Source organism: Podarcis liolepis (genome assembly GCF_965112155.1).
Source record: "Podarcis liolepis genome assembly, chromosome: 12".
In the NCBI taxonomy this organism is placed as follows: Eukaryota; Metazoa; Chordata; class Lepidosauria; order Squamata; family Lacertidae; genus Podarcis; species Podarcis liolepis.
This window is the reverse complement of record NC_139563.1, coordinates 2,930,502-2,944,873: the sequence shown is the minus strand read 5'-3', so window position 1 is coordinate 2,944,873 and position 14,372 is coordinate 2,930,502. Positions and strand designations below refer to the sequence as shown.

General features: G+C 41.4%; 1 protein-coding gene across 8 annotated transcripts in view; it reads right to left on the bottom strand.

Moving 5' to 3' along the window:
• LOC310689283 (KAT8 regulatory NSL complex subunit 1-like) overlaps positions 1 to 14,372 on the bottom strand; it is a 45,296-nt gene that overhangs the window by 23,195 nt on the left and 7,729 nt on the right. For all 8 annotated transcript variants that reach the window (XM_083466791.1, XM_083466792.1, XM_083466796.1 and 5 more), the window contains 3 exons: positions 5,131 to 5,272; positions 4,008 to 4,208; positions 846 to 973 (listed from right to left, as the gene is read on the bottom strand). In XM_083466791.1, coding sequence (XP_083322917.1) covers positions 846 to 973; positions 4,008 to 4,208; positions 5,131 to 5,272 — 471 coding nt within the window. The remainder of the gene's footprint in view (positions 1 to 845; positions 974 to 4,007; positions 4,209 to 5,130; positions 5,273 to 14,372) is intronic.

Below are 14,372 nucleotides of genomic sequence, written 5' to 3'. Positions count from 1 at the left end.
AAATTCCTAAAGACTGACCTCCATATGCTGGCTTCTGTAGATGCCAATAGCTTGCATTTACTATATTGTGGTAAAAAAAGTATAATTTCAATCTTGTTCTATTGTGATGAATAAAAATGGCAACGCAGGGGTAAACTTGACCAATAATGAACTGTTCTGAAGAAAGAGTCACTTTTCTTAAGAAGCTGGTATGGTGCCCAAAGGCGACATTTGACGGCTCTACAGTGGTACCTTCTTTTGAGCCCGGGATCTGTTCCAGAGCCCTGGGTGCTCCATGAAAGGGACGCTCGACAAAGTGCCACTCTGCGCACATGCGCAGAGCGGTCTGCGCTTCTGCGCATGTGGCAAACCCAGAAGTAACCCATTCCGGTACTTCTGGGTTTGCTGCAGATGTACGCCAAAATGGATTATAACACTGTCGACAGGGCGGATGTTCGTGGAGGTATTTCTGTATATGGAACCTGGAAACAGCTATGCAAGAGGATTTGTTGACTACTGATTGAGGCATCTTTCCCCAACCAAAAGTTCTCCTGTGACTACATTCAAAACTGAAATTGTACAGAAGGAAGAGACACAGAAAGACTTTGCTTCCCACACCAGCACATATGGAGCCACAGACAAGCGACCTGAATGCATTTTACAACAAGCTTCGCTAAACAATGTATTCTATTTTGGTCCAAGGACATTTAAAATTATGGTAATCCATACAGAATTCTTTTTTTCCTCAAAAACACCAAATTAATTTTCTCTCTTTTAATCAGAGCCAGTGTAGAACACAATGTTTACTCAGCAAGACAAATTCCAGAACATCACACTGATCAACCTGAAAGAAAAGTAGGACTAACCAGTTACTTATTCCGTTGACTTGATGGGGTGATGTGCAGGCTTTGGGGGGCTCTGGAGACCCATTGATGGGTGTACAGGAGGGACTTTGACACACAAGGTTTCTTAAAGACTGCGCAAGGCGAGAATTCTGCAAGAGAAAAATTAAATCTCAAACTCAAGTAAGTCTTGTGACAGAATGAATCAGAAGACTCATTTGTTTTGTGCTCTGGAAGCAGGAAGAGGAAAAAAAACAAAGCAAAAGCAGCAATTTAACAAAGTGCAAAGTAGTTTGCCATCTCAGTAGGGTTAATCCAGAACCATTTGTGCCTCTTTCCATATGTCTGCATTCGAAAGATCCATGAATACACACTCAGGCTCCAATTTAAACAATAAAAGCTGCTTTTAAATTTCATCCACAAACTAAAAATAAGACCTGAGCATTTCCTTCCTCTCATTAATGATTAGATCTCAACAAAAAAATGCCAGTAAAGAGGGAAGTAATCCAATTATCCTCTACAGCTACAATCCTATGATGCAGGAACGGCACCTAACATTTTAAGAAACTTCTCAAGATTTCAGCTCTCATGGTTATGGTGCTTAACATATTTGGTAATTTCCAACATACTACTTCATAAGCTCTTTGAGAATGAGACTCTGAAACACACAACAAACCCCACATGCCTGCCATAAATGTCATGCCAAAAGCTGTCAGAAAATTTATCTCAAAGAATATTTAAAATCAGGTCACTTTCAACATCAGGTAGTCCCAACTTCAGATTTGCTACCTTCACTTAAGAAGGCAGCTAAGCTACTCATGAACAGGAAGCTTAGTTATCCATTTTAGCATTGAAGAAAAGAGGTCTTGCTGTAGGGAAGATGAACTAACAGCCACTTAACAGGAAACACAAAAACCTCAGTGAATATTTACAGGAAAGCTGTAATCAGGGCCATGTGTTTCTATGCCTCCAGGCATTTGCTGCACCCCTGAATGTGGCATCCTGAGTGTTTTTTATCTGTTTTTACATTTTAGGCAACCATATTTGCAAGTAAGCTAAGCTGAAATAACAGAACTTACTTCTAAGTAGGCATGCACAGGATTGGTCTAAAATTTTGCAGAGAAAAACATGAATTCAGGAGCAAATGGAAGGGACAGAGGGAGGAAAAGAAAAGGGAAAGAGTGTGGCGACAGTTCAAATACCAGCAAATCAGCCAGGACAGGATTTCCAGCATCTGTTTCCCAGGGTTGACACACATCCTTCAGTCTACCCTCCCACCCCATCAGGAGAGGAGACTCCTCCTTAAAACCAAAGCCCAAACACAAAACACTGAGTAGCAAAAGCATACTGTCTACAAAGCCTGAACAATAAAAACCCTCACTCTGCCCTGTGGGAACAGCATGTTAAGTTCAAAAAGGCCCCAAAGAATGGCTCTTTAGAATACACTTATCAACACATCAGTGAAATTAAGATTAGAAGATCCGCTCTGGGAAATCCACGGAGATTCCTCATCACTGGAAGAATTTGTTAACAGCCAGCCAGGAATTTGGATCACTTCAAGGAATCATCTGCATGAGCCTCAATTCAACATAAGGTCTCAGCATCAATGTGACAGTCCCCCACTACTCCTGAACCACTTTTTCCATGAGAAATGGAGCAGAAGCCCTCTTTATTTCTTCTTGGAGTATTCACACCCATTTCTTGACAAGACTTGTTCTTCCAGAAGCAAACCACCACGACAGCCACTGCCAATGCATGAAGACATGTTTCAGTCATGCGAACAGCTTCCACAAAACTATGGAAGAACTTTCACTATTTCACCTAGCAGTATGAGCTCAGAAGAAGATCTCACTACAGACAACTAGGTTTACAGAGGGCTGTGCAAATCAAGCATTTTACTCCCAACTGCTCAGATACCAGGATCAATTCATTCTGTCTTAACTTGTGAACAGGAATTCATTACTAGACCTACCACCTGAAATGACAAATAAAGCTACCTTTCTCAACTCCTGGTGGATAATCAGTAACAAGATAACCTGAAAGGAGAAATACATTTTTTTGTTTTGAGAAAAGCCATCAAACATAAAGAATTCTAGGTCTCTGTGCAAGATATGGCAGGATAAATGAGAAAGAACTGGAAGTTTGCAGGGCAAGAGCAATAAAGGCAATTAGAGAAACAGAATTACCAGGATCCCTAAAGCCATCAGGCACTGCAGCTGAGAAATCCAAATGAAAAATGAGCACATGGTGAAAAATCAGAGTACATGGTGAAAATCAGTGACTATCAAAAGATGTCTCAGAAGAAATGAGGTAAACTCTGGATATCATGTGCTCAGGAGCTGTAAGAGAATACCTACCATTCCCCAGAAAGCTGATACAGTATGGAAAGAACAGTGTAAGTTATTGGGAAAACTGTTACTTCTTAGTTCAAACCCCAGTTCAGTCTCCTATTTATGAGTTGTCCTGGGACAAGTTTCTCAGCCTTCGTTTCACTGCTTTTAAAAAGTAGTCACCATATTATTACAAAAGCAGCAGGCTTTACACACTTTGTAAAGGTATAAAATCTGTTTAAAGGATGGCATTGGAGAAAAGCCTCTTAAGATGAAATCTATCACTGTTTGTCCAGAACTCTTTTATAATTATATCCTTTTTATTGTATTTGGCAAGAGAAGCAGACCCCCACTCTATGCAGCCCCTCCACCAAGAACACAAATTTAAATCTGCCTCCTCCAAGGTCAAGAGCAAAATTTCCCAGGAGCCTCACCCATGTAAGCCCTTTCAAGAACACTCCCAGGGGACTATATCACAAATAAAACTTAAGATTCCATTTCTGTTTTATCTGGGACATAATATCTGGTAAAAGGAAGGCCAGATGAATGAAGAGAAGTTGTTTGTGAATACAGTATCCACCAAGACTTTTAAACAATTTTTCTAATGCAGGTGTGGGGTGGAAATCCAAATCCTGCTTTCATTAGAAACCAGCACCAATTTAGTCACTTATACTCACCCTGTACATCTACAGGATTTTTTTTTAAACCGCATTACATTTCTAGACACCCATCAATCAAGCACATGAGTTATTTCAAGCCTCAATCCAAGGCAATGCAGATTTTAAAGACTGGAACACACATTGTTAAGTAATATCTTTGCACAAAAGGAGTCTACTGCCACAGTTTATACACTGACCTGTTTCTCTGCATTCTGCAGGAGGTAGGAAGGGATACAGGGAGACAAGTCACATTGCCTGTCCCCAGTAGGCACCTTCAGGTGGGAGGAGGGTGGCGGCAGTATTTTATTTTTCCTGGAGTTCACCACAGCTGCAGAACCTAGACGACTCTGTTGTCTCATCACATCCTCATGCTGGAGATCACCCAAGACAACAGGGCCCTAAAGAATAAAAATGGATATTATTCACATGTGTGATTTTTAAGACATCTGAATGGCAGCCCTGTTCAGGGAAGTTTTTAGTGTGTGATGTTGTATTTTGTTCTGTTACTATTTTTTTAGGAAACCCAGTGGCATATAAATTCTTATTGTTACTATTACTATTACTATTACTACTACAATTACTACTACTACTACTGAATTACTTTATATTTGTTTATTATTTATCAAAGATAGCAAAAATGGGGCTGGGACTTGCAAAGCTGTTTGGCTGCAGTGCCCCTAATATTTTGCTAAGCCATGCACATGAAGGATTGCACAATTGGCAGATTTTTATTCACTCAAGATCCCTTCCTGCCTCCCTAAATCTTCCATAAGCAAAAATGTTTGGTAGCAGTAGGGGGCATGCAGGATATCTGCTTTTAGATAAACTTCCTGTAGCTTTGCCTGTTAGCGCAAACAGAGCTGCAGCCAGTAAATGCCCTTAATCAGGTCCCAGACAGAAGCAGACTGACCCAGATAACCACCACTGTTTGTTTCACCCGGGCTCAGACAGCTTTCTAAATGTCCCGTGTTGTCCACTTCAGCACCAGTGTAGAAATAGTCCATGTGCCCAGTTGCAGCTGACATGTTATTAACATAATTCTGATTGCTTTAAAATCATGCAGTTGCAGGAGGAACTGAGGTGGAATTGGACCTCACAACAGACTAAAAAATAGTAACGGCTAGCCATGAAGCTAAGCTGCCACTTGCAGCTCTAATTATACCACAGTGAGGGCCTTACCTTACAGTGTGCATTAACTGCATCATAGTCAACCTGCTCCTGAACTCCCAAAATAAACTGTGATCCAAACCTTGGTATAGTTCCTGAATAAGAGGTTAGAGAATGAAAGGGATACTTCTCAAAAGAAGAAAGCTGGCCTACCTTATTGGCACGGAGCTGCTTGTAAACATCAGTCTGCTGCCTTATACGATATTCCAAGTCAGAAACCTGAGCCTGCAGCCATGTCCATCGACATATAATGGCCGCTCTTTCCATTGCCCACTGGCGCTCTGCTAGGCGTCTTCTGAAAAACAAGCATTTGCATGTTGTTAGTACAACAACCTATGGAATCACTGGTGCCAAATTCTAGCTATTAAGACTGTTAAAGAAAAAAAATTCCAGGGTGAGAGACTACTCAACAGCCCAGCTCATCGGGGTGCAAGTCCCCCACGGGTCTATGTGGCCAGTAAAAGACAGAAGTTCCAGCCAAGTAATTTGGAGCAAAACAGCAGTCAGTAGACCATGATCTTTATTGTTGCACAACAGGTCCCCACAGGAGTAAGAACCCCCAGCATGGGGTGACATCCTCTTTTAAAACTTCCCTCTTTCCCCCAGAATACACTTCGAGAGCCATCATTGATACATCATCACAACATCACTAGCATGTCACAAATGGGAGGGGTATACAAGGGTTACAGAAGTTCAACATTAGGTTACTTTATCAGACACCTTTCCCAACATCTCTTAAGTGCCCATCACTGAAAGAACAATAAAACTCTTTACATATCCTTGCCCTCAGGACTTGTCTGGAGATGGGCTTTCAGAACACCTGACTTGCTAAAATGCTTCTGTGGACGTCTATTGTGTCCCCTTTGGTCACTCCATGGGTGGGGTGCCATGTATGTGCTATCACCCTTGTGGAATTATGGCAGCATGCCCTGTTCCTGCTGCCTACGTGACTTCCTGCTTCTTGGTTCATTGGAGGAGGTGGAGCCCAAATTCACCTTTCTTTAATGGTTAAAATGGTGTTGGAATGAGGAGAGTTGGTTAAAGTATGGATTTTCTATAAATTTATAAAGCTAAGTATCTTCCCTGAGCTGTCAAGTCAAAAGGATACATTCAGGCATAATATTTGTAGCACTGAAATAACTTTAAAAATGTGCTCCCCCCATGTCATTTCCATTAACAAAACTATGGTGTTCATTACTATAGAATGTGGTCACGCTCACCATCTTAGATCTGCCTTCTGTGAATTTCCTAAACCTCTAGTTAGCCACTGTGGGAAATAAACTCTGATCCAGCAGGACTCTTTTTCTTAAGGGTCTATTTAGGGCTACTATTAAAGCTAAAGAGAACCTCCATTTTCAGATGCTGTTATGTTAATGTATGGCAAACGCTGGTGACATAGCAGAGAGTCACTGCCTTTGTGCCACTGCCTGCAAGCATCTAGTTTGCCACTGCTGGAAGCAGAATGTTGAAACAGATGGATGCTCTTTCTGATCTAGCATGCAGAAGCGACCCAAATATTTCTGTCAGCTTGCTCCTATAATAAGTAAATTATAAAAGGCACCTAGATGTCTTTTTCTTTGAACAGTAAAGGCAGAATATGGGGTATCTAGCTACAAAGCACTCAGACCCACCTCCAACTTAACGTAGCAACAAGGAATAAAAAGCGAGACCCAGGCTTTTCAAGCCTTCTTTGGAATTGCAAACAAGTAAAAAAACAACATTGCTTAGCCAAAATTGTTCACTAGACTACAGACTTTTAAATCAAAATAACACATACCAAACCGGGGGGGGGGGGGGGAGAGAGAGAGAGATGGTTGAGAATCAGTCCATAGCTTGCTTTGGTCAAGAAGTGACCTCAAAAAATTAAACATCCAAGAAATTTTAAATGTGGTTGTATCCAAGCTTCCTTCATTGGGGGATCAAGTTATATCGTATCTCCTCTCTTGCATGTTACCATACTCAATGGCCCTGAACCAATGACTATACCACATGAAAGTAACTATAACCATGCCAACCATCTATGAAAGGGTGTGAGCATTATTTTCTTGGGGCCACAAAATACATGACTTTCTGGCTATCTATCAAGCAAGCTGCAAAGCTACTCAGATAATTATTATTTTTGCTCCTCTGAAACGCTGTGTACACTAATGGTGTCAAAATGTAATAATATCACATCACTTGCATCATCACTATCTTCTTAAGATGAGTAACTGTTTTATCCTATGTAGGTGTTAATTATAAAACTGTTAGTGCTTTTCAGATATGCAATTGCTATTAGAACAACACTTTGCTGTGTTAAAATGTCACATTGATAGCTGTCTCGCTATGCCTTTATCATGGGTCAAATATCGTAAAGAATTGCAAAAAGTCAAGAATGCATATATTAAATGGTAGTCCAGATTTAACTGCATAACTCGGTTGTCAGATAGAAAAAGCAGGGGCAAGATGTGACACTCTATCCTGACAGCTGGCAGAACCCACATGAGAATAATTTTCACTTAGGGCTTGGGCACCCTCTGCCTGAGGATTCCAGACTTCTGGAACAATAGCAAGCTTTTCGAATCCCCGTGACAGGGTGAGCTCCCATCGCTCAGTCCCAGCTCCTGCCAACCTAGCAGTTCGAAAGCACGTCAAAGTGTAAGTAGATAAATAGCTACCGCTCTAGCGGGAAGGTAAACAGTGTTTCTGTGCGCTGCTCTGGTTTGCCAGAAGAGGCTTAGTCATGCTGGCCACATGACCCGGATAAACTGTCTGCGGACAAACGCCGGCTCCGTCAGCCAGTAAAGCGAGATGAGCACGGCAACCCCAGAGTTGTCCGCGACTCAACTTAACGGTTAGGGGTCCCTTTACCTTTTAATGAGAGGGACTGCATTTCAAGTCTTCTTGAAGATGACATGTGAATTTAACATGATGTATTACTGCTGTTAAGAAATTCATGGTTGGTAACTATTTGACCGTCCATTGAAAAAGGTATGGAGGGAGCACATCTCTCATGTCAACCTGGCTGGAGAAAGTATTCTGAGGAGCAGGGGCAATGCAATTGTTTTGAACATACTGCATTTCCTCCCCTCATGATGCTGTAAATGACCTAGCATCTTGGAATACAATTTATCAAAAACTTCACCATAATCCAAGAGGGCTCTTCAGCACAGCTCATAAAACAGAACCATCAACAGAAGGGAGAATTAGAATAAGCACAACATGCACATTTTGTGGGTGTCCTAAAGCCATCTAATCTATGCATCTGCTCCTTTTATGAGTTAGTATTATACTTATATGGCAGACAGCTCTTTCAGCCTATTAACATTTGATTTCCATAGCCCTGGAATGACCTCTAGGTTACTGGAACTGAGCTAAGCCAGGTCTTCATTTTATTTGCGAGTGCTAAATCAACTAGGTCTGCAAAAGACACAGAACGATACTACAATACTGGTGATCAAGCAGAAGCGCAGTCAACACAGCCTGAATAACTACAGCTTCGTGAGCAAGAATGTGCCTCAACAGCACCCGTACTTAAAACAGTAAGACCTAGCTAACTCAAAGAAGCTGACTCTCTTCCACGTTGGTGACTATCATAGTATTCATATATATGATTTCAAAGTCTTAGATAACCGTGTAGGAACAAACAGTACAAGAAGTTGCTGCATTATGCAATATTACTGATTCAAACCATGCTCACATAAGCAAATGTGAACAGAATTTGAGAAGGAATAATCAGAAGAACACATGCTAAAAAATGGCACCAGTAAATCAGAAAATGTGTATCCACAGAATTCCATCCATCTGTAAATGGCACAAGGAGACACTTCTGAGTTAACCACTTCACACTCATCAAATGAGCTTGTGCTGAAATTTGGAACAATAATCACTTTTCCCAACTACATTTGATACAGAGATGCAATAGGACTGAGATCTCTGAAGAGAGAAACTCCGGCGCTCAGACAAGACACATTTAATACTACTGCTGTGCCTGTCCCCCATGGCTGCAATCTGGTGGTCTTTCATCTTTTTCCTCCCTGTCACTGACATTTAGGCTGGAATCCTACACATACAACAGAAAGTAAGTCCCACTGATTTCAGCTGTGCTTACTTATGAGTAGAAACGACAAGGACTGTGCTATTTAAATTATATACTGTATTTCTTTGTGCCAACTTTGATTTCCCAGGTATGAAAATGTTTTTCTAAATCCATCAAGCCTGAAGTCGGGGCGAGCCAACTTCAGACTTGATGGGTGTACTTGGTTTTTGTTTGTTTTTTGTCTAGAACTTTTGTGGTTCATCAACTGAAACCAGAACATCAAGTCCTGGGAGGGGGGCTTCTGTAAACTCAGAAATAAGGAACAGACTAAGCTCAACAATTTGTTTTAAATGTCAGAACTGGGCTCAGAAGCCTTGGACAAAGATTCACACAAATATTAATGCTTGCTTTTCCTCCATGCTTGCTTTATTCAAAGAAGGCTAATTTATATTTTTCTAAGCCTCTCAGCAGCTGCTGTTGCTAAAACGTTGCAAATTGCCCCAAGATCTACTAGATCTCAATCTATTTTCTGCCCAGTCCTACTCCAAAATATGAATCACTATTATTCAATCTCGAAATAGAACACATCTGAATGGTAAATAGCCTAGTAACACCTTAGAGACTAACTGGTTTATTGTGCCAGAAGCGCATTGGATAGCACCTTCTGAACTGTAAGTTTACTGTAATGGAAACTAATACAATTTGGCAAATTACTGGCACACCCCAAACCTTTGTACTAGAAAGCATGCTCCATGAAAACCTTCAAGGACAAACAAGAGCTTTATCCATACAATGTTAAAATTCTTAACAATATAATACCTGAATCAAGCAAATATATTAGGGAAGGACCATAGTTCAGTAATGTTTTGCATTCAGACAGTCTTTAGTTCATTCATTCTGCAGCATCTCTCCAGTAGGAATGTGAAAAACCAGTCTGAAAACTTGGGCAGCCGCTGCCAGTCAGAGTAGGAGTGGGAAACTGCAGGCTCAAATACAGGTCTCCAAACCGGTCTCTTGGGACCCTCTCAGGTTACAACCCCTGACCTGCTCTGCTCTGTACCCTTCCTGATTGTTATGAAAATACCTCTTGCTTTCCCAAGAAAGCAATTTTCTGTGCACACAGAAGCTTCTTGACTTTTGCATGGCTCCAATGTTGCCTACCTCAGCCAAGGAAAAAGCTACACCCATTGTTCCACTCACTTTAACCTCTCGCCCTGCTCTCCACAAGTGCACAGCCTCTGGAAGGTTGCCCATGAGAGAATGGAGCCCTCAGACTGAAATGGTGCCCCCACCCCCAACGCAGACAATTTTGAGCTAGTTGGGCCAATGACCTAACTACTGCAGTAAAGTGATCTCCTCCATGCCTGTCTTTATTATTCTGGTAAACCGAAGAGAGTTTTCCAGTCAGGTGGATAAACATTTCAAACACACTCAACAAAATAAAAGGTCATCATCTCCTTTCACCTGTAACTCTCTTCCACATTTCATTATATAAAGAACTCAAACTAGGACATCGTTCCCACACCATTAATCCACAATTGAAACCTTCTAATCAGCCAGATAAGATGTAGATAAGGAGAATTCTGAACCTTCAGAGGAGCAAATGAAAGCCAATGCACTGTGCCTGAAAATTAAACTAAGGTTAACGAACCGCATAAACGAAAACAGAAATCCCCATGGGGGGGGGCGGAATGGTTCATCTGTTCCTAGTAAACCCTGGGATCCTGTCTCTTTGACACAGGAAGATATATTTTCCTAACATCATCATTGTACAGGCTGAATTTAGGCAGCTTTACACACAATCCTCCCACCCAACCCCAAGCAACAAATGCCTAAGGTCACTAACTCTGGTATCTGTGGGGGAGGCCACTTCTCTGCTATATTAAAAAAGAAAGCAGCAGCAAACTTTCATTTTTAAGTAATCTGCTTTTTGCTCATAAAAAGAAGTCGCTCTTCTCCCCGTTTCTCTTCAGAGTGAAGACCAGGCTAGTAAACAATAGAAAGCAAAGAGTAAGGCTACCATAACTTCCGTCATAGAGCTGCAAAATGCTGATGACAATGTAGTGTGTGCACACTCACAGGATGACCTCCAAACCATCCTAAATACCTTCACAGAAGCTTATAGAAAAGCTTGGTCTATTCCTCAATATAACCAAAAAAAAAACCCCCAAAGTGCTGCACCAACAAGCACAAAACAACCCCCTCAGCAGCACCACAAATCCAACTTAACGATGTGATGTTGGACAGTGTTGATCACTTTTTCCACCTGGGCAGTTATCCCTCCACAAGGGCTGTAGATGTGGAAATCCGGCATCGTTTGAGCTCTGCAAGTGCAGTTTTCTCCCAATTGAAGCACAGGAGTGTTTGAGGATCAAGACATCCACAAAATGGACATCATCCAAAATGCTGGTTTACAAAGCTACTGCACCACCAACTTTACTGTACACTTGTGAAACATGGACCACTTATAAACTTCAACTCCTCAGAAGATTCCATCAATGGTGTCTCAGAAAAAATGTGCGTATCACTTGGGAAGACAGGCGAACTAATGTCAGCGTACTGGAAGAAGCGAAGATCACCAGTCTCAAAGCAATGATTCTTCAACATCAACTTTGTTGGACTGGTCATGTTGTGCGGATGCCTGATTATCGTCTTCCAAAGCAACTACTCTATTCCGAACTTAAAAATGGAAAGTGAAATACTGGTGGACAACAAAAGAGGTTTAAAGACGCTCTCAAGGCAAATCTTTTAAAAATGCAGTATAAGCATGGATAACTGGGAAACACCGGCCTGTGAGCGCTCCAATTGGAGAAAAGCCTCTACCAAAGGCGTCATGGACTTTGAAGAAGCATGAACTCAGGACAAGAGGCAGAAACGAGCTAAGAGGAAGCCATGTTTGGCAAATCTTCATATTGATCAACTCACACCCAGAAACCTATGTCCTCACAGTGGATGGACGTGTGGATCCAGAATTGGCCTCCACAGCCACTTACAGACACAACATTAAGACTGTGTTCATGAAAGACAATCTTACTCGGCTACAAATGATCGCCAAAGAAGTAGTAGTAACTGCTGGATAGTATCAGGGGTGCTTATTGACAAGGATAGCAAAATGCTATTTCATTAGCACTTCTCAGATGAGACAATTTATTTCTGGTGTTTCAAGAGGAAGCCTAACCCTCAAGAGGTGACTTGCATGGAAGCTACGGGAAAAGGGGAATGGCTGAAAACAGCCTCTCTCCCGATTCCAGTGAAGGATGCATTCAATCAACTGAAGGTCACTTACTGGATATTACCACCCAAAGCAAGCAGAGGAAGGCACCCACCCCAGCTTCTTACTCACCACATTTCTATTTCAAAACATAATTCATCTGCCCACCCCAAATACTGAAGCAGCTCTCTGGAATTGCTTGTTCTCTGACCAATGAATGGGACCAGGCTGACTTGTGGAGATCTTCTCAATGGTCATTTCGTCTTCTGGCGAAGGACATAGTATACTTCCCTTCTGCTCAACAACCTCAACTCTCTAGTTACTAAATATGAAAGCATTCCATGTAGTTTCATCAGCTATTCTATTAGCTCTGCTGGGTGCCTTTTGGCTCTGCTTGTCCCACATCCGTCACCTCGTTCAGATTCCCTTAATGGTTTCCATCCTAGGTGGTTGAACTGTAATTTTAAGAACTAGTGCCAGCATTTCGTTTTTTCCTCCTTTCTTCCCATCCATTTGTCTGTAGACTGGGATCATTTATCAGAGCCTATCTATCATGCAGAATTTCACTCACCTGACTAGCAGCAATTATGGCTGGAAGTGAACAGCATCCTCCAGTATTGTCAGCCTCTCACTAACCTGTCCTGAACATAATTTTACTTCCTATATTAGTTTAAAACTAGTCAAGAAAAATTATGAAACAAAGCTAGTATATCCAGAATGAGATCTAAAAGCAAAAATTAAACTCAAATTAAAAATGGGATTGGCAATACACAAATCATTATTCTGTTTTGTAACCCAATGTAGTTTTTTTCCTGTGCAGGCATCCAGTTGCCAGAAATGTTCCTAGAGAACAGTCTTCTGTGAACTGTGACACTAAATACAGGTTAAGACAAACAAACCTTTTCACTTTCTGTAATGACTCACTCCAAGTGATACAACAGACTTCCACGAGGACATGAAAAACTCAATTCAGATTACAGCACCTTCTAAATTGGTAAACAGCAAATAAATACACCCTTAAATGGAGCAAGCCAGAAATGTGATTTGGAATTCTAGCTGCTTTGCAACTTCCTAGACTGACGGCTTAAGATCTGGACTGTATCTTAACTGTAATACATGGGTTGCCTTTTCTACATTTTTGGCTCCTTAAGCTTATGACACATTTGTCCTTTGTCATCTAACTCTCTTGTTGACTTATCTGCATTTCTTTTTACATCTGCACACAGCGGCTTACTTTAAATAATGGAATTTCTATTCTACCTTTCTAAATTTCAATCAAAGTGGCTTACAAATAAAGAAAAAGCAAAATGAGTTTTGAAGCAGTGATACATCCTTAAAAGCTATATCCTGAAAGAGTCTGCTGAAATGCAAGTTTCACTTCTCACCTAAAACTGAGCAACAGTACAGCCTAACTTACTTCTGGGTGCCAAAAATAAAACAGCCCACTCTCTGGTGCCCACTTGGTTCAGATTCCTGGGGATAGGGGGAGGCAGCAGAGCAACTCTTGAAAGTTGTCAATTAGTCATTCCTAAGTGATTCCTCTGGTCTCAGATCTCTAGAACTTTAAAAGCTCAAAAACAGCATCTTGAATTGACACCGGAAGCCAACTGCTAACCACTGCAGCTGGTAAAGGGTCTGTTCCTCAGGATACATGGCTATGGTTTGCTTATGTTAGTTTGCAAATATTACGCACTTAATCCAACTTGGACCCTGCAATCATCCTGAGGCCCTTCTTTGTGCGCCCACTTTGTACCTTCTCCTGGATACACCAAGAGCAACCAACTTAGAGATGTGAAGGCCTGGGAGGAGGGGATGGAAAGGGTTTTCCTGCATCTTCATATCTCTAAACCACAAGTGTTTGCTTATTCTGTTATCCAAACAGAGGCTCATGGTTTGTTTCTCTCCAAACCATGATCGGCAGCCAAGCTTCATTCTTTGCTTCCCACAAACCACAAGCCCAATTCAGATGATAGCAGTGGGGGAGGAACGAAGCAGGTAACAAGCACACTACTCATTCGTGCTCAACCACAGCTAAACATGAATGCAATGTGCAGACATAACCACTGAGAACATATCCTGCTACATACAAAGGAATATGATTTTAAGTTAGAAGCAGTGAATGACTGCAGAATATATAACCTGAAACAATAATATTCTCTAGCTGCT